This window comes from Alosa alosa, chromosome 15 (genome assembly GCF_017589495.1).
Source record: "Alosa alosa isolate M-15738 ecotype Scorff River chromosome 15, AALO_Geno_1.1, whole genome shotgun sequence".
Taxonomy (NCBI): Eukaryota; Metazoa; Chordata; class Actinopteri; order Clupeiformes; family Clupeidae; genus Alosa; species Alosa alosa.
The window spans coordinates 16,142,392-16,160,688 of record NC_063203.1 but is presented as its reverse complement, the minus strand read 5'-3'; the positions used below and the strand labels follow the sequence as shown (position 1 = coordinate 16,160,688).

The window sequence follows — 18,297 nt, the reverse complement described above, 5'->3', positions numbered from 1 at the left end:
TTCATGTCCAGGCTTGCCAGCAGAGACACTGCAGGGGCACAGGGACCGCTTCCAGGAGCAGTTTAAGAAGTGAGTTCACACAGGGGTCACGGCTGTACCAAATGGGCTCCGAGGACGGGGGTGCAGAGAAAGCAGACTGAGATTGGTCAGCTCCCTCTCTCTCTCTGTCTGTCCATCCGTGGTGCAGCTGATGTCAGGAGACGTACACCTTATTGCATGCCTCTCAGTCATCTATAATGGATCACAGCACTGCACTCACACACACACAACATGCTCTCTGTTTGCCGACTCGCCGACTCACTCTCAGATTCTGTCTCTCAGGTTGAAGAGTCTGTTTTACCGCTCCAGTAACCTGCAGTACTTTAAGAGACTCATCCAGATCCCACAGCTTCCAGAGGTGAGGGAGGCCTCTGTTTCTATGCCACATGTCTGTGTGTGTTTCTACTCAACACCACACGTCTGTCTGTGTGTGTGTGTGTGTGTGTGTGTGTGTCGAACACCAGACTAACTTGTTTTAACATTAAACTCTTAATGAATTTGGACACTCTCCTGTGACCTCTGGCAGGCAACTAATGAAGCCAAGATATTGACTCTTTACCCAGAATCCTCCTAACTTCCCGAGCATCGGCCCTGTCAGAGCACATCAGCCCAGTGGTGGTGATCCCGTGGAGTCGCCTTCCCCGAGAGTGAGCATGTGGTGGAGACTGGAAGACCTGGTGGACATGGACATCCCTGCACAGCCGGTACTGACCGCCTACATTAGGCAGCTCTTAATTATGTGTTATACAGGGTGGCTGCGGCTCCTAAAAATAAGGCCTTAAAAAGTTACATTTAACTTTAGTTTTAACTTTAGGTGCTCTAAGCGATGTCATACGCTTTTTAGGCTAAAACATTTTTGTCACTTTACAGCAAACGCCATCTCACCGCTAGCTGCCTGTGTCCTGAATACACCGTAAAAACGCTGATCTCTGTGGACAACCCAGGCTCCAAAACAGCCACAAAACAACTTATAGCAAACCTGCCCATAAAACATAACAAACTGTGCCAGCAAATCACGACGAGATGCCGCTTAGGAGAGTTTCCAATATGCAAGGGAGGGGAGGGAAGTAGCTGCTGCTAGCTTTCAGTTTTATTTAAACGCCAACAGAAGTGATGTTACACAGCAACGCTTTAGAGCCTTTAACTTGTTTACACTTGTAGACACCCTGGTTACAAGAGCTGAGGAAAAACACCAACAGCTAGGCCCTCTATGCTCTATGTTCTGTCCATGATTACAAACTGGTAGAAATGTGCTACCATGCTGGGTTCAACGCTCTAGAGTCTGTCCATGATTATAAACTTGTAGAAATGTGCCATGCTGGGTTCAACGCTCTAGAGTTTGTCCATGATTATAAACTTGTAGAAATGTGCGCCATGCTGTTCAACGCTCTAGAGTTTGTCCATGATTATAAACTTAGAAATGTGCCCATGCTGGGTTGCAGTTACGATCAGGACCCATCTCTGACTCTAGTGATGGAGGTTATCGAGTGAGTGCTGCTATTATGTTGCTCTTAACTGCACCCTGTGTTTTTCAGGCTGCAGGGAGACCAGATTTGATGATCTCTTCTTCGAGCGCTACAGACCCCTTTTTAACTTCAACAGTCAGAACGTGTGTGTGTGTGTGTGTGTGTGTGTGTGTGTGTCGAACACCAGACTAACTTGTTTTAACATTAAACTCTTAATGAATTTGGACACTCTCCTGTGACCTCTGGCAGGCAACTAATGAAGCTTCGCATATTGACTCTTTACCCAGAATCCTCCTAACTTCCTGCGAGCATCGGCCCTGTCAGAGCACATCAGCCCAGTGGTGGTGATCCCGGTGGAGTCGTCTTCCCCTGAGAGTGAGCATGTGGTGGAGACTGAAGACCTGGTGGACATGGACATCCCTGCACAGCCGGTACTGACCGCCCCGTTACTAGGCAGCTCTTAATTATGTGTTATACAGGGTGGCTGCGGCTCCTAAAAATAAGGCCTTAAAAAGTTACATTTAACTTTAGTTTTAACTTTAGGTGCTCTAAGCGATGTCATACGTTTTTTAGGCTAAAACATTTTTTGTCACTTACAGCAAACGTCATCTCACCGCTAGCTGCCTGTGTCCTGAATACACTGTAAAAAACGCGATCTCTGTGGACAACCCAGGCTCCAAAAACAGCCACAAAACAACTTGGGCAAACCTTGCCCATAAAAACATAACAAACTGTGCCAGCAAATCACGACGAGATGCGCGTTTAGGAGAGTTTCAATATGCAAGGGAGGGGGAGGAAGTAGCGTGCTAGCTTTCAGTTTTATTTAAACGTCAACAGAAGTGATGTTACCCAGCATCGCTTAGAGCGCCTTTAACTTGTTTACACTTGTAGACACCCTGGTTACAAGAGCTGGAGTGAAAACACCAACAGCTAGGCCCTCTATGCTCTATGTTCTGTCCATGATTACAAACTGGTAGAAATGTGCGCTCATGCTGGGTTCAACGTTCTAGAGTCTGTCCATGATTATAAACTTGTAGAAATGTGCGCTCATGCTGGGTTCAACGTTCTAGAGTTTGTCCATGATTATAAACTTGTAGAAATGTGCGCTCATGCTGGGTTCAACGTTCTAGAGTTTGTCCATGATTATAAACTTGTAGAAATGTGCGCTCATGCTGGGTTGCAGTTACGGATCAGGACCCATCTCTGACTCTAGTGATGGAGGTTATCGAGTGAGTGCGTTATTGGTGGTGTTGCTCTAACTGCACCCTGTGTTTTTCAGGCTGCAGTGGAGACCAGATTTGATGATCTCTTCGGAGCGGCCACAGACCCCTTTAACTTCAACAGTCAGAACGGCATGCGTAAAGACGATAAGTAAGTGACCCTTCATAATCCACGGGCCTCAAGCTCGGGCCCTCATCATCAGTAACCCAAATTATAGCCACCATGCATGAAATGCTAAAATAAAGTGATTCAACATCCATACTTCAGCAATAAAATACTGTTGAACGTTAGGGTGTTTGAGTAGCCTGCCATAAACACATCGGCATCCTAAGAAGTTGTAAAACTGATGTGGCGCAACCGCTGTTCCCTCATGATGAGTTGTTTCTGTCTGACTGTCTGGCTGTCGGGCACATATGAGCTGTTTCACTTGACTATGGATATTAATACGCATTATATAGCTAGGCATGGAAATGTGCCACTCCACACCAGTATTTCACATAATGATTATACCATACTTTCCCACTGGGCCATTGTCATTTCATTACATTACAGTCACAAATGTCTTATTTTAGTATCTTATGTGGTCTGAAAGCCACTTAACAAGGGCATTTAATGCAGTTAATTATATGACAGAAATTGTTGCTGTTCTGTCTGGAGAAATATTCTTTCACACATCATAATGAGCCCACCTGTTCTGACGTGTGTGTGTGTGTGTGTGTGTGTGTGTGTGTGTGTGTGTGTGTGTGTGTGTGTGTGTGTGTGTGTGTGTGTGTGTGTGTGTGTGTGTGTGTGTGTGTGTGTGTGTGCGCGCGCGCAGAGACCGTCTGATTGAGCAGCTGACAGCAGAGATCCAGGCCCTGAAGGAGGAGCTGGAGACCTTCAGGCTGGAGGTGAGCAGCTCTGAGTGGGGAGCAGGTGCAGAGTGTGGGGGGTTATCAGCCCATTAGGGGGAGGGATTAGTTCTGTCATGGTCATGGCTGATGGTGACGCAGCATATTTCAAGATGACCTAAGATGGCTATAAACTTTGACACTGGCCCTCTCTCTCTGAGTACCTTCTTCATTTCTTTCTTTCTTTCTTTCTTTCTTTCCTTTCCCTTCATTTGTTCATGGTTTTGTTCTCTCTTTTTCTTTTCCCTCCTTCCAAATTCTTCATCCTCTGTCCTATTGTATCGCTGTCGGTCTTCCACCTATGGTGTGCACATCACTTATAAGAAGCCCTCTGTTGTGCTCTCTGTGTGACTGGTAAAGTGACGCCTCTCTCACGCACGCCTCTCTTGCCCTCCTCTCCACAGAGCGGGCGCCTGTGCCAGGCGCTGCGCGGGCGCGTGAGCGAGCTGGAGGCCGAGCTGGCGGAGCAGAGCCACCTGAAGCAGCAGGCGCTTGGCGAGAGTGAGTTCCTGCGGGCCGAGCTGGATGACCTGCGCCGCGTCAAGGAGGACACGGAGAAGGAGCAGCGCAGCCTGACGGAGATCGAAAGTGAGAACCCCCCCCCACACACACACATATCGCCCCCTCTCTTTCCCTGACACTCTTCAGTTGCCCATATGCCACACACTTCCTGGAATGCTTTTCAGCCAGCGCAAACATTTTCATCCAACATTGACCATCACTTGCATTGTTTTAGCGCACCTGTTTACATGGACCCGGTTGGATGTTGCACCTGTTGAAGGATTTATGCGTGTGACGAAGTTGAATAAAGAGTTACACTATTGGGCATAAACAAGATGTTTAGTGTCGGAGTGAACATGAAAGGAGCAGAATATAACAGAAGATGCCGTTTCCAAATGCTCTATAGGAAATAAATGTACTGGCTGAAATGGCCTTTCGTGGTGTATAGTCCGTGGTGTCCATCTTTCATTGTAAACTCCGCACTGTTCCCGGTTTTTTTTTTCCTTTTCCTTTTGTGTACCTCCCTTGACTTTCTGTTCTCCTGTCCTTTACCGCTCCACCCCCCACTATCCCTCAGACATGGATAAAGGTAATTGTGTTTCAAACCGTGAAAAACTCCCTTCCACCCACACACACACACACACACACACACACACACACACACACACACACACACACACACACACACACACACAAACTGCTGTAGTGTAATATTAGTGGCCCGTGGTAGGCGTGGGTGTGGTGCTGTGCCGTGTTGGTGGATGGATGGCTCTCCGCGGCGCCCTGTGCCTGAGGCTAGGGAGAGATCACTGCATGAGCAGCGGCTCGTCAGCCACTTCCACACCACTTACAGACACTATTTATGACCACGTGTTAAACATCGGCCCTCTCCTCACCCTCTTTCCTCTCCTTCCTCCCAGTCACACTCTGTGTGTGTGTGTGTGTGTGTGTGTGTGTGTGTGACAGAGAGATAGACTGTGAGAGCTTGAGTGAGTGGGTGTATGCAGCCTAATTTAAATGAGAGAGTGCTTTGAAACAATATGACCTGTGAGGCATCCTTCCCCTCACTCAATCCACCCCCCCCTCTCTCTCTCTCTCTCTCTCTCGCTCTCTCTCTCTCTACTCTCCTTTCTTTACTCATTACCTGCCATAAATTGCACCGCTCATGGGAAGATTACTTCAAGAGCACTGATCTGACTCCTCCTGTGTGTGTGTGCGTGTGTGTGTGTGTGTGTGTGTGTGTGTTGTGTGTTTCAGAGAAGGCCCAGGCCAATGAGCAGCGCTACACCAAGCTGAAGGAGAAGTACACAGAGCTGGTGCAGAGCCACGCTGACCTGCTCAGAAAGGTAAAGTCTCTCTCTCCTCACCCAGCCACCTCTCGAGATTTTCTCACGTGTCACAGGACAATGATCAAATGTGATGGCGCTCCACTGTGTGAAATGAAAAACCTCAATTATAAATGAGGTGTATGGCTCAGTGGTTTCCGTTCAGATTGATTCACAGAAAGAAAGAAAAATTGTGGGTAGGTAGCGGTTGTTCTGCAGCATTTCCCCGTTTTGTTGCAGTACAGATATGTCCTAGGGGCGATGGGTGTTTGTGTCAGTCCTTACCATGGTTGCTCTCTGCAGTACACAGATATTTCTTTGAGGTGATGAGTGTTTGTTTGTGTCGGTCCTTACTGTGGTTGCGCTGTGCCAGCCGAGGGCTGCTGCTCCCCAGAGAGGCTGGTGGAAAGACACCCCAGGCACAGTAGGGCTCACGACAACAACGCTTCACCATTCTTCTGCTTTCCAAAATATCTGCAAAGTCAAACTCGAGAAATGTTGCAGGACATTGAAACCACCTACTGCCTCTGCTTTAACTCCTTATGCTCTGCTGTTATGGGAATTGTGTGAATATAATTGAGTACTCTGTGTTATAATCTTACTTCCGTCGAGATGGGAAGATGGTTGAATAGTCACTGCACTGCACCAATCCAGAGGACTTTTTCTCTTTGTGTGTATGTGTGTGTCTGTGTGTGTGTGTGTGTGTCTGTAGAACGCAGAAGTGACCCGTCAGATGACTGTGGCGCGAGCGGCTCAGGACGAGGTTGACAGCGTGAGGAGGGAAATGCAAGAGAAGGTGAAGGCTGCCCAAGATGCTTCGGAACAGCAGGTATAGCACAAAACACAAACATCAATTCGCTCGTTTTCTGACTAATGAAGCCATGGGAATATTATGGTTTTACACCATCTCAAAGTGTGTAGCTGTGCTGACCAGAGCAAGGTAGAGACGTATGCTGGTGGTGATAGATTGCTGACGGGGTCTTTCTCTCTCTCTCTCTCTCTCTCTCGCGCGCTCTCTCGCTCTCTCTCGCAGGAGAAGGCTCAGCTGGAGCAGCTCCAGGCCCTACAGGCAGAGCTGCACTCCAGCAGGACAGAACTGGAGATCCTCAAGGGGAGCATGCTCTCCTCCCAGCAGGTACACTATTTATCCATCCATCCATCCATCCATCCATCCATCCATCCGTTCGCATATCCGTCTGTCCCTTACCCATGGTGCAACACTGTGATTCAAGCGCAGTCACAGATGTCTGTATGTGGGTGTTGATGATCAGTTTGTCAGTCTGACTCCTCTGAGCATCTCTTCTAATGAAGTTCACACCTCCACATGATTGGGGAGAGGGAGGCAGGGAGGGAGGTAGAGAGAGAGAGGGAGAGAGAGGGAGGAGGGAGAGAGAGAGAGAGGGAGGAGGGAGAGAGCAGACTGTGTTGCCGGTGGGGCTGTTGGTCCCTCATCAGAGGTGGCAGTTCTCGTTGGTATCTGAGTGAAGAGCACAGAGTGTGTGTGTGTGTGTGTGAGTGTGTGTGTGTGTGTGTGTGCGCGTCGTCAGCCCTTATCTGTCCTCTTATCCCCCCGATCCTCCCATCGGCCCAGACGGCTCGTTTTGGTAACACTGCTCAGTCCCATCTTTGCCTTCCTGTCATGTCATGTGTTTCCCCCTGTGTTTCACTCTCAAATTACCCCTGCTTTGTCAGTTGTTTCTTTGTTTCTTATATAATACCATCTGTCTCCTACCACCCCCCTCCGCTACTCTCTGACCCTCTCGCTTGCACACACACACACTCACACACACTCTCTCTCTCTCTCTCTCTCTGACACACTTTCAGTCGAGTGAAGAGCTCAGCACTCAGCTCTCGGCACTGGAGTCGGAGAAGGCGGAGCTGGTGGAGTCAGTGTCCAAGAAGGAGGCGGAGCTTGCCAGCATTGGGGAGCAGTTGGAGCGTGTGCAGAACAGCCTGGCCAGTGAGAGGGAGAGCGGGGTCAAGGCTGCTGAGACTCTGCAGAACCAGCTCAATGAGAAGGTGTGTGTGAGTGTGTGCACGCAGTGTGTGTGTGTGTGTGTGTGTGTGTGTGTGTGTGTGTGTGTGTGCAGTGCATACATATGTGTGTGTATGTGCGTGTGGCTATCCTTGAGCACAGCAAAGAGATCATATTAATAGATCAAATAAAATGCCAGTAATGATAGAAATGACATGTTTATGACATAAAGGCCTAATGTTACACCTATTGCGGTACATGACCGTCAAACACCTCATAAATCCACTCCGCCTTCATCACAAGCTTCTCATGGATGACTAGTCTCCTGAAATGTATATGAAAAACATTTGATTATGTTAATGAAGTCTTTGTTCAATTTATGTGTAGCAGAATCAGAACCTAAATGATCAAATACCTTAATCATTTAACACCTGGGTCTGCCATATTTCATGTCAGAAATGGCTGCTGTGAAAAAAGACCATTAGAGTGTATATGGCTGACTGTGGCTGCCGTTGTGTGTGTGTGTGTGTGTGTGTGTGTGTGCGTGTGTGTGTGTGCGCTGCAGGAGAGCCGTGAGCAGGCACTGGAGGCCCAGCTGGAGGCGCTGCGCTGGGGAGCCCTGCAGGGGGCGCTAGAGGAGGCCCGCCGGATCATCCAGGACTGCCTCAGCACACTGGACGACCCCGCACACATCAGCTGCACCAGCTCTGCAGGTTAGCATGCACATGCTGTTAGCATGCACAGGGCAGCCGTGGCCTACTGGTTAGCGCTTCAGACTTGTTACCGGAGGGTTGCCGGTTCGTACCCCGACCAGTAGGCACGGCTGAAGTGCCCTTGAGCAAGGCACCTAACCCCTCACTGCTCCCCGAGCGCCGCTGTTGTAGCAGGCAGCTCACTGCGCCGGGATTAGTGTATGTGCTTCACCTCACTGTGTGTTCACTGTGTGCTGAGTGTTTCACTAATTCACGGATTGGGATAAATGCAGAGACCAAATTTCCCTCACGGGATCAAAAGAGTATATATATACTATATATACACTCGCACTATATATACACTCGCTCACATACACTCACTCGCTCACACACATACACGTAAACAGTAACATACACACACACAAATACACACTCAGAAACACATGTACGTTTATTATTAGTGCATTATTCACATGTGTGTGCGTGTGCGTGTGTGTGTGTGTGTGTGTGTGTGTGTGTGTGTGTGTGTGTGTGTGTGTGTGTTTGTGTATGTATGTGTAGACTACCTTCTCTCCAGGTGTCAGGCTGCAGTGGAGTGTGTGGAGCGGTTACAGGCTGCGAGGGACGGTTTCCAGGCCGACAGCACAGGTGGGTGAGCTCCACCCTGATCTCCCCCACCCTTGTAGTGGTCTAGTGATGTGACTCAGGTTTCACTCACTCACCACAGACTGAGCATGAGCCCGGGCATGATGATGCAGTGTCTCCCCTCTTTGAACTCCCCCCACAGGAGTGTCGGAGCTGGTGCAGGCCGTCACCCAGTTTGCCCACCTCGTCGGGGACACCATCATCCAGGGCAGTGCCACCTCCCACATGGTGCCAGTAGACCAAGCAGATGGTGAGCAAGCACAATCACACCCTAAATCTGTTTAAATATGAAGAGATCAGAAGAGTTTAACAAAGCTTCTAAACGCCACCTCCGTCAGAAATTAGGTAACAATGGTGAGTGAATGCTCTCCACACATAGTATACATTAATCAAATAATTTCACAAAACCCACTAAATACTACTTTGCAACATTTATTACCTAGTCTTAACAGTGGTGTATAAAAGTTTTAAGGTCTATGAAGTCGAAGGTTGGCACAGTGTCTAATTTTAGCTGTACATAATGGGGAATCTGGAATGGCCTTTCAGTTTTGTTCTCTGCACCAGTAATTCATAAGTAGGTGGTTAGCCATTATTTGCCATTTGTAGCAGCACATGTCTCGCCTCAATAGGTGTTACTGGAAGATGAATAGCAGGCAGAAGAGTACAAATGCTCAAATCAAACAAAAACGAATGAGGAGCTTAAACGAGCAGGAGAACTTGCAGCTGATCCACCCACTCCATCCATTCATTACACAGACACTTCCACTAGCATTCAGCCCACGCTGACTGCCAGGGCCTTCTCTCTCTCTGTGTGTGTGTGTGTGTGCGTGCATTTGGTAATCACCAGTATTAACTTGTGTGGGGGTGGGCTTAATAACTTTTCTGTAGCAGGCTGGTCCACTTTAGTATTCCCATGGTGATGCCTTACACGCTTACACCACTCACACACACAGAGACATGTACAGACATGCACAACTGGGTAGTAATCGGGGAATAGTTACCAGACCGACATGTGGGAGGATTCAAACTACAGTCATGAATCATGATAACCCGCAGTATCATAATTCAGGGGCGCCTGCAGGCCTACAACCCCCGCAAAAAAAATTAAAAAAAAACACGCGTCGACAATATTTGTCCGTTTCCCGGTTTTAGCCCCGTGCCGGTTTTAGCCCCTTGTTTTGTTCTAGTGTACCGTGACATCTGGCTTTAAACAGCTGTAATGCAGTCTAACGTTCTGACAAGCACACCAATTGCCCACCTTGTTCTTGCCCATCTGGAACTCCTCTAGCTTTGCTGCCTCCATACTTTCTGTTTTCGTTGTTTAAACTTGTGATATCCACGATGAGTATTGAGTTAGTGAATTAGCTCAACATTGTGTGCTGATAACCATATATAGTAAAAAAAAACCAAGTAGCCTAGTTGCGTGACTGTGTGCGTATTCTCAAACAAAATGTGTGTAATTTTGATAATGTGTTCACTAAGTTACATAATAGAAAATTGTAAATAGCCTGATGGCATGCAGATAATGGGATACTGTGCATAGTTGGGAAGGTATGGTGGGCCAATTTGGTGTGAATACACATTACACACACACACACACAAGGGAAATTTTCTCTCGTTGTTGAGTAGCCTGATGGTACGCACATTGCGTACGGACGTACACCTGCAGGTCATAATTACCCTGTTCATTTTAAAATAAGCTCTTTATCAGTATATTTATGTAACTTTAAATTGATCTCTGTTCCATTACACTTGAAAGTATTACCACTTCAGAATGTTGACTTTAAATCACACACAACACATAGGAAATGGCTCTACTGAGTTGAGCGGACTCCTGTCCTGGTCGGTGTTTGAGTGTTGATCTGGTCTCTGTCCCTCCAGTGTTGTCCAGCAGTGTGAAGTCGTGCGGCACGGAGGCACTGGCCTTGCTGACTCAGCTGCAGGACCGTGAGTCTCTGGCCACTGCAGACAGCAGCAAACTCAAGGAGGTGCTGGAGGGAATCAAGGCCTCGGCCGAGGTGAGACACACACACACACACACACACACACACACACACACACACACACACACACACACACACACAAAAACACACACACATAACATTGTTAACAGCACTGCAGACCCATTTAAGCCCATTTGCATTATAACTGCAACAGCTACAGGTCTGATGAATTATATCATAATATTATTACAACTACTACTGACTCTCTGTCCTTGCGTATATCTTGTCACAGGATTTATTCCTGAAGAGGCTGTGGAAAATGGAAATAGCACTCTGTCTATGTCTTTCTCTTCCTGTCTGTTTGTCTCATCTTATTCATTGGAGTCTCCTGTGATTTCTCTTTGCTCCCCTCACTTATCTCTCGTGGTCGCCGTGTCTGTCTCGGAGTAGAAGCTACGACCGCGCGGTCTCGAGCTGCAGCAGGGGGAACTGGGAGATCTGGTGGAATCGGAAATGTCCGCCGCATCACAAGCCGTAGAGTCAGCTGCAGCCAGGATAGAGGTGTGTGTGTTTGTGTTATCTTTATAAAATCCTTTAAATTTCACACATTTTGTCTTTTGGTTTCTTGGTTACAGCATGTAATTTAGATGAACAATGTTTTTAAAACAGGAAATGCTTAACAAGTCCCGAGCTGTTGATACTGGAATCAAGATGGAGGTCAATGAAAGGTTAGTGTCTTCTTACATCTGAAAAATGTTATCTAAAGTGTAGCCACCTACCTCCATAAATTCAGAGCTGTAGTAGTTCCACAAAGTTCTACTGTGTTGTGTGTTATACTGAGGCAGCTGATTCCACTCAAAGCCAGAGCAAAGCCAGATGCCCACTGCACAACATGCCATGAAGTCCCAGCCCCTCTGAAACCTCTGACCGCCCTGTGGTGTGTGGCTGAGCTGTTTGTAATCCGTGTTGTCTGCTGTCTCTCTGGCGCCCTCTGCAGGATTCTGGCCTCCTGCACAGACCTCATGGAGGCCATTAAAGTGCTGGTGCTCTCCTCCAAAGACCTTCAGAGGGACATCGTGGATGGCGGCCGGGTGAGCTACAACCTCCAGTAAACTCTCTAATGGGCTGACAGATGGCAGGCGACTCAGGAACGGATCCGGCGCCGATCTCTCGCCAGATCCGTTCCACTTTCGTCTGGGGGTTAGACGGCACGTTTGTTTTGGCGTCCGTTCTGTCTGCTGGAATGTTCTCTTCATTGTGATGTGTCCTTGTGTTGACCGTGTCCGCTCGCCCCAGTGGCGGTGAGCTGGTTTACACAGCTGATTGACTTTTCGCTGCTGTGTCTCCACAGGGAGCGGCGTCCATGAAGGAGTTCTACGCCAAGAACTCCCGCTGGACCGAGGGCCTGATCTCTGCTTCCAAGGCAGTGGGCTGGGGGGCCACTGTGCTGGTGTAAGTGCTCTCGTGTGTGTGTGTGTGTGTGTGTGTGTGTGTGTGTGTGTGTGTTGGGGGCTGTGTCTTACTCTGTGTGTGTCTTTGTGAATGAGTTCGATCACAATCTGCTTTTACAGATTCCTTTTTGTCTTCAGACAGCAGTGTGTGGTTAACGTGTATTTTACTCCCCCAAATATGTTGTGATGCTTGCTACTATATAAATGTATGCCACTTTGATAGTGGAAGTAAAATAATATCCAATTACAGCGTCCCCGGTTTTACTGTAATCGCCTGCAATGATGGTTATTCTTATCAGTTTGCGATTTACTACTGAATGCCCTGTGTGTCTGGTTCCGTCTCTGCAGGGATGCAGCAGACATGGTTGTTCAGGGCAAAGGCAAGTTTGAGGAGCTGATGGTGTGTTCACACGAGATCGCAGCCAGCACGGCCCAGCTTGTGGCGGCATCCAAGGTACAGTGCAAAAACACACACATACACTCATGCAATATTAAATATGCTTCGTCAAAGAGGGCTTGTATGTGATCTCTTAAATAATGAAATGTTGTACCACAGCTGAGAATTTGGGATGTAGAGATCTGTGTCTATAACGATTTGATCCCCATTCTACATTGTGTAACTAGTATGTACTGTTTTGTACTTGTTGTATTTGAAAATATGACCTGAATTGGGACCAGAATGTCACACTCCTGTTTTTTTTTTTTCTCTCCCTTTCTGTCCTTCCATCTGTCCTTCCCTCACTCAATATTATCTGTACACACACACCCACATACTCAAACACAAAGGTTAAGGCAGACAAGGGCAGTTCTAACCTGGCTCGGCTACAGCAAGCTTCCAGAGGAGTCACCCAAGCCACTGCTGGTGTCGTAGCATCAACCAAGTCTGGCAAATCACAGATTGAAGAGACTGGTAAGTCTCTGTGTGTGTGTGTGTGTGTGTGTGTGTGTGTGTGTGTGTGTGTGTGTGTGACACATGGCCATGCATATTTATGTGTAGAGAGATGCGTGACCTAATAACTGGGATAGCTGCCATTTTAGTTGCTGTTGCCCTCTGTTGCAACATTGTCCACATTCCAAATTTAACCAATGCACTTGAAAGCAGAATGCTTGAGGCTCCACAGATGTGTATGTGTGTGTGTATGTGTGTGTGTCTATGTGTGTGTTCTACTGACAGTCTTTGTTCAACTCTCTCCTCTGTAGAAACTATGGACTTCTCCAGTATGACACTAACACAGATCAAGAGGCAGGAGATGGACTCGCAGGTGTGTGTTTGTGTGTGTGTGTGTGTGTGTGTGTGTGGCGTGCGTGCGTGCGTGTGTGAGCGGCATATCTGTTTCAGTGAGTATCCAGGCGGGCAGCTCAGTCTGGTTTTGTTGTGAGCAGGTCCTGGTCCTGGAGCTGGAGACACGTCTGCAGAGGGAGAGGGAGAGACTGGGGGAGCTGAGGAAGAAACACTACGAACTGGCCGGAGTAGCCGAGGGCTGGGGAGAGGAGGAGGAGGGTACGTAATCACACACACATACACACACACACACACACACACACACTACCACACACACACACACACACACACACACACACACATACACTACCACACACAAACACACACATACACTACCACACACACACATACAAACACATGCTTCCTCCCAAGTGTAACCCCAGGTGTGTGTATTTTAGCGCATGCTGGTGAGATAAGTAATGTGTCTGGTGCGCTCATTACTATCTTAATGTCTAATCTTTCCTCTCTCTCTCTCTCTCTCCCAACAGGTACAGGTTGAACCATGCCACACAACAGCAGCTATTTCAAGGCTGGGCCTCTCCGCTCCTCTCCTCTCTTCTCTCTCTCTCTCTCTCTCTCTCTCTCTCTCTCTCTCTCTCTCTCTCTCTCCTCTCTCTCCTTCTCTTCTTTTCTCAGTTCCTCTCCCCTGCTATTCGCACAAGTAACTCCGAAGTCTTCTCATGTTTATTTTCATTCTGTAATTGCAAAGCGAAGCCAAATAAAAGGGTGTTTTTTTTTTTTTTTTTTTTTTTTTTTAAAGAAAAAAGAAAAAACAAACCTTTCTCCTTGCCCTGCTGCTGTGGAGAGGGGAAACTTCCATGAGGATGGCAAGTAGATGGCCCAAACAGCAACGGGGTGGACCCGCTCTTCCCATCCGCTGGCTTGTAGACAGACTTGTAGCAGAGACCGCAAGCTTGCCGACGACCACATGTATTTATTGGAGGATTGTTTGTCTACTCCCGACCGGCCCGTGACGTGTTTTTGGAGGTGGTGTTACCCCTCAGTCCCCACCCTATACCCATCCTGGCCCTTTGACCCTTGACCCCTCACCTTATGCTGCCCCTTTAACCCCAAGCACCGTTTCCTCCTTCAGCGTTGACTGGATGACACACACACACACACACACAAACACAGTGGGCAAGTCTACACTACGCCGTGACCCATCCACCATTTCGGACGCCGCAAACAAAGTGCTTCACAAAACTGTAGCGGTGGCAACCTCTATCTGGTGTCTCCATCTCCGTCTCCACAACTGGATCCAAAAAAAAAAAAAAAAGGAACACAAAAGGGGACAGGTGTTGGAGACGCTTCGCTCTCCTGCCCTGGAGATTTCGGTTCTGTACTGTTCTGGGCCAAACCATAAAGCCTTCCTGATCCAGCTCCTGCACAGTGGACCACACAGTCGTTTCCACACAACAGTGGCCTTGCTCTGGACTCCGGACTCCAAATGGAGAGATATGAGCCGATGTGTTAGGACACATCCACATGCAGCACACACACACACACACACACACAGTGACCCACTGTGGACGCCTGTCTCTGATCTGGTCTTATCCAATCTTGATATGATGAATTACTTCACACCAAGCCTCCTTGTCTTTGAGTCTCTGATTCTGCCTCTCTATATTCCCTTTCTCTCTCTTTTTCTCTTTTTTTCTCTCTGTCTCTCTCACTCTTTGTAGTACATGTATCTGTGTGTGCAATGAGTTGACTTCAACACTAACTTGACATCAGAACATGACACAAACCAGGCTATAACTTTATGAACAGATATCTGGTTGGCTTTTGTGTTGTGTTGATGGAAAGAGTGGTTCATTAACTTCTCTCTGACTAAGTTCTGGGATGTCTAGACTCCTCTGACCAGGCTCATTTCTCTCACCCAACATGGCAGACATGAGGTCACAAGCATTTCACAAGTTAATGTCCATGACTGAGCTAGATATGACTGTTTGTCGTTGACTCGTATTCCTCTTTGCCTCTTCCTCTTTGCTTGACGGGTGAAAATGGGCCATACAGTGTCACAGACAGACTGCCTTAGAAACAAGAGAGAGCTGGTTCATATACAGACTGTTAATAGGACATAGACTGAATCAATGATGTGGTGCATTAACCGGAGGACCTTTGATGTGCAGCAGCAGTGGCAGGCACAGAGGGCTTGAGGGCCTGACAAAATAGTTTGGATTCCATTTAGAGGATGATTCTTTTAATCGAGAGTGAGCGAGAAAGAAAGAGCTGGCATCTGTCTTCTCCAGACCTCTCTACTTCTACTTTTACACTACTTCTACTTCTACACAGCAGCACAGCCTCACACACATACACAGACCCTCCATAACGGAATAGAGAACATACATTTGTGCCTTCAAGTGTGATAAAGGTCAACATTTCAAATACTTTAATACTTCAGTGATAAAGTAGATGTTGGAACTGAACAGTAGACATGATATGCTTCATACTTTATCCTTTTAAAAAAAGAATAAAAGCTTTAACTCAGTATTGTAGCAGAGGAGCAAAGGCTGGCGAGCCCATAGCTCCTCATATTTGGTATTTAATTTAATTTGCTTTGGTTTTACCTTGGAGCTTCCAATCTGATTTGTAAATTCCTTAAACTCGTCTGTCAAGGAACAATCTTTACAAGCTAAGGCGAGTTGGGTGGGGTGGGGTGGGGGAGGCATAATAATGTATCTTCTATTGCTTGTCCCTGTTGAAGCAATTTTTTCAGGGCCAAACAGCCTTTAGACCTTCACTGTCTGTCAGCCCAACACAACTCCAGCTATTGGATATGCTCAAAGAAGTCGCCAGCCAGCCAACCACCAGGGCCATGATTACCTCAGCCAGGCCTCTGTCAAACCAGACGAGACTTCCTCTAGACTGGGAAGGGGTTCAGAAGCATTCTTAAGCTTAAGCTAGAACCATGTGTTTCACAAGTGTGTGTGTGTGTGTGTGCGCGCGCCTGTGTGTGTGTGTGTGTGTCTGTGTGAATATACGTCTGAGTCGGTGTGTTCTGGCTTAGTCTCCACCAGGGTGTGTGAGTGTCTGTCTGTGTGTGAGTGAATGAGTGAAACCAAGTGTTGAGCTATGAGTGAGCTCTTTTTAAAGCTCTTGTCTTTCTGTGTCCACATGCCCTCTCTGTGTTTAATGCACTGCTTTGGCCGTTTTGTAAAGTTGTTGTGACACTGGGTATTTAATTCAGATTTATCTGTGTTTGGTCACCTAATCTATCATCTTCCACCTTTTGGTTCATCTGTAGGTCTACCAGCTCAGCCAGCCTCTCAACTGCCTCTCAGTCAGTCAAGAAAAAACAGAGCATTACGAAATACTCAAGTAACAATTTCAAACGTGTCTTTATATTATATACTAAAAAACTGTGTGGGTTTGTTTAATTTTTTCAGTTTTTAAATAAATATTTCAAGTCATTAATTAAATGTCTTTCCCTCTGTGATATTCCTAACTGCAGTATTGAGAGTCCAAAACATCAGTAGGTTCTAAAATTATTTCTTTGAGTGCAGGGTCCATCTGTGATTTGGCCTACAACACAAATTATGAAACAAGGCATTTTGATGAATGGATTTGCTCAGTACAAAGAGTCTGTCACATGTTGGACTAGCAAAAAAGGATTAAGGTAGAGGAATGATTTGATACCATAAAGATTAAACACCCTTTTTAACATTTATTACATAAGACTCTAATTATTACATAATACAAGGGACAAAATGGTACATTCCCGTGTAGCCCAGGGTGCCTTTAATTTCCGTGAATGTGCATCAACCTGCATTTTTATGTTGCACCAATAGAGGTCAGTAGTGTCTTCTGAGTATTAAATGTTCATTGCCAGCAACTGCTTTGATGTGGGCCTTCACGAAATAAACTGAATTAAGCAATGTAACACTTTCGGGAACTCCTTTATTCTTTACACATAAAGCATGTATCTTATTAATGTAAGTATTTTTTACGATTATTTTTTTTTAATTTCAGTAGCCACAGATGAACACATTTTTAATTCACTGTGGGCCTATAACCTACATTATCTTCTAAGGTGTAGGTTGTGCCACTATCCATATGTCACATGTAAACACTCAAATACGATATAAATAGATGTGCAGGGATAGGCCTATATCAACCAGTATAATCTGAAACAAATGCAGAGATTATGAGAATCCCTAATCCAGCATGAAAATATTACTATCCTTGCATCAGCAGAGCAATTTATAGCCACTATATCAGTAGATCTGCTGGAGATTTCCTATAACGCCTAGCTGTGTGTGCCAATCAGTTTAACCTATATTAAATGTAAATGTGCTTTCGACTATTTAACACACAAATAGACCTACATCTGAAACAGTCAAACAGGCGTCAACTGCTGGACCAGAGAGAGATCTCCTGATGTGCCCTGTTCTCCTCCACTGGTGTGCGGACTACAGGCTAAGAGATCAAAACCATGCACGTGAGCCTTCACCTACAAAACTAATAAAAGCAATCAGTACTGCATGAGGTCACTGTGGGTAAGCCTAGAGATTCCTTCATCTTTTTTTTTTTTTTTTTGAAGGCATGGGTTTAGGTCAGCTAAAGTTGAAAACACTCAAGAAATACTACCTCCTTCACCTCCTTTGAACTAAACTGGACCAGAATTTGTTAGGATTTGTTATATGACAGTGTTGGTTTGCTGGTTATACTGAGAACACCTCAGATCAGCATGGCATAAAAGGGCCTATAGGCTGTCAGATGTAAACGCTGGGAATATTGATTTAAAACAAAAAAAAAAATCATTCATGTGACAGAAAGGGTTTAAACACTGAAAATGGAATTGGTGAAAAGTACTGCATCATGAGGAGGAGCAGACTAGGCCTACTGGGACTCAGCCTTGCTACTT

The 18,297-nt window shown here is 46.6% G+C and overlaps 1 protein-coding gene across 1 annotated transcript; it reads left to right on the top strand.

The window, feature by feature from the left end:
* Positions 1-11: 11 nt before the first annotated feature.
* On the top strand, positions 12-16,847 carry hip1 (huntingtin interacting protein 1; the record flags this gene model as incomplete). The annotated part of the gene is given in 23 exon segments (XM_048265534.1): positions 12-69; positions 322-397; positions 1,793-1,936; positions 2,785-2,876; positions 3,544-3,616; positions 4,021-4,204; positions 5,375-5,463; positions 6,155-6,271; positions 6,476-6,577; positions 7,267-7,461; positions 7,983-8,130; positions 8,671-8,757; positions 8,897-9,004; positions 10,636-10,772; positions 11,148-11,258; positions 11,367-11,425; positions 11,695-11,788; positions 12,049-12,149; positions 12,497-12,602; positions 12,935-13,058; positions 13,349-13,410; positions 13,532-13,649; positions 13,919-16,847. Coding segments are annotated over 23 exon segments (2,396 nt in total), but the record flags the coding sequence as incomplete, so codon positions are not given.
* Between the last annotated feature and the right edge of the window lie 1,450 nt (positions 16,848-18,297).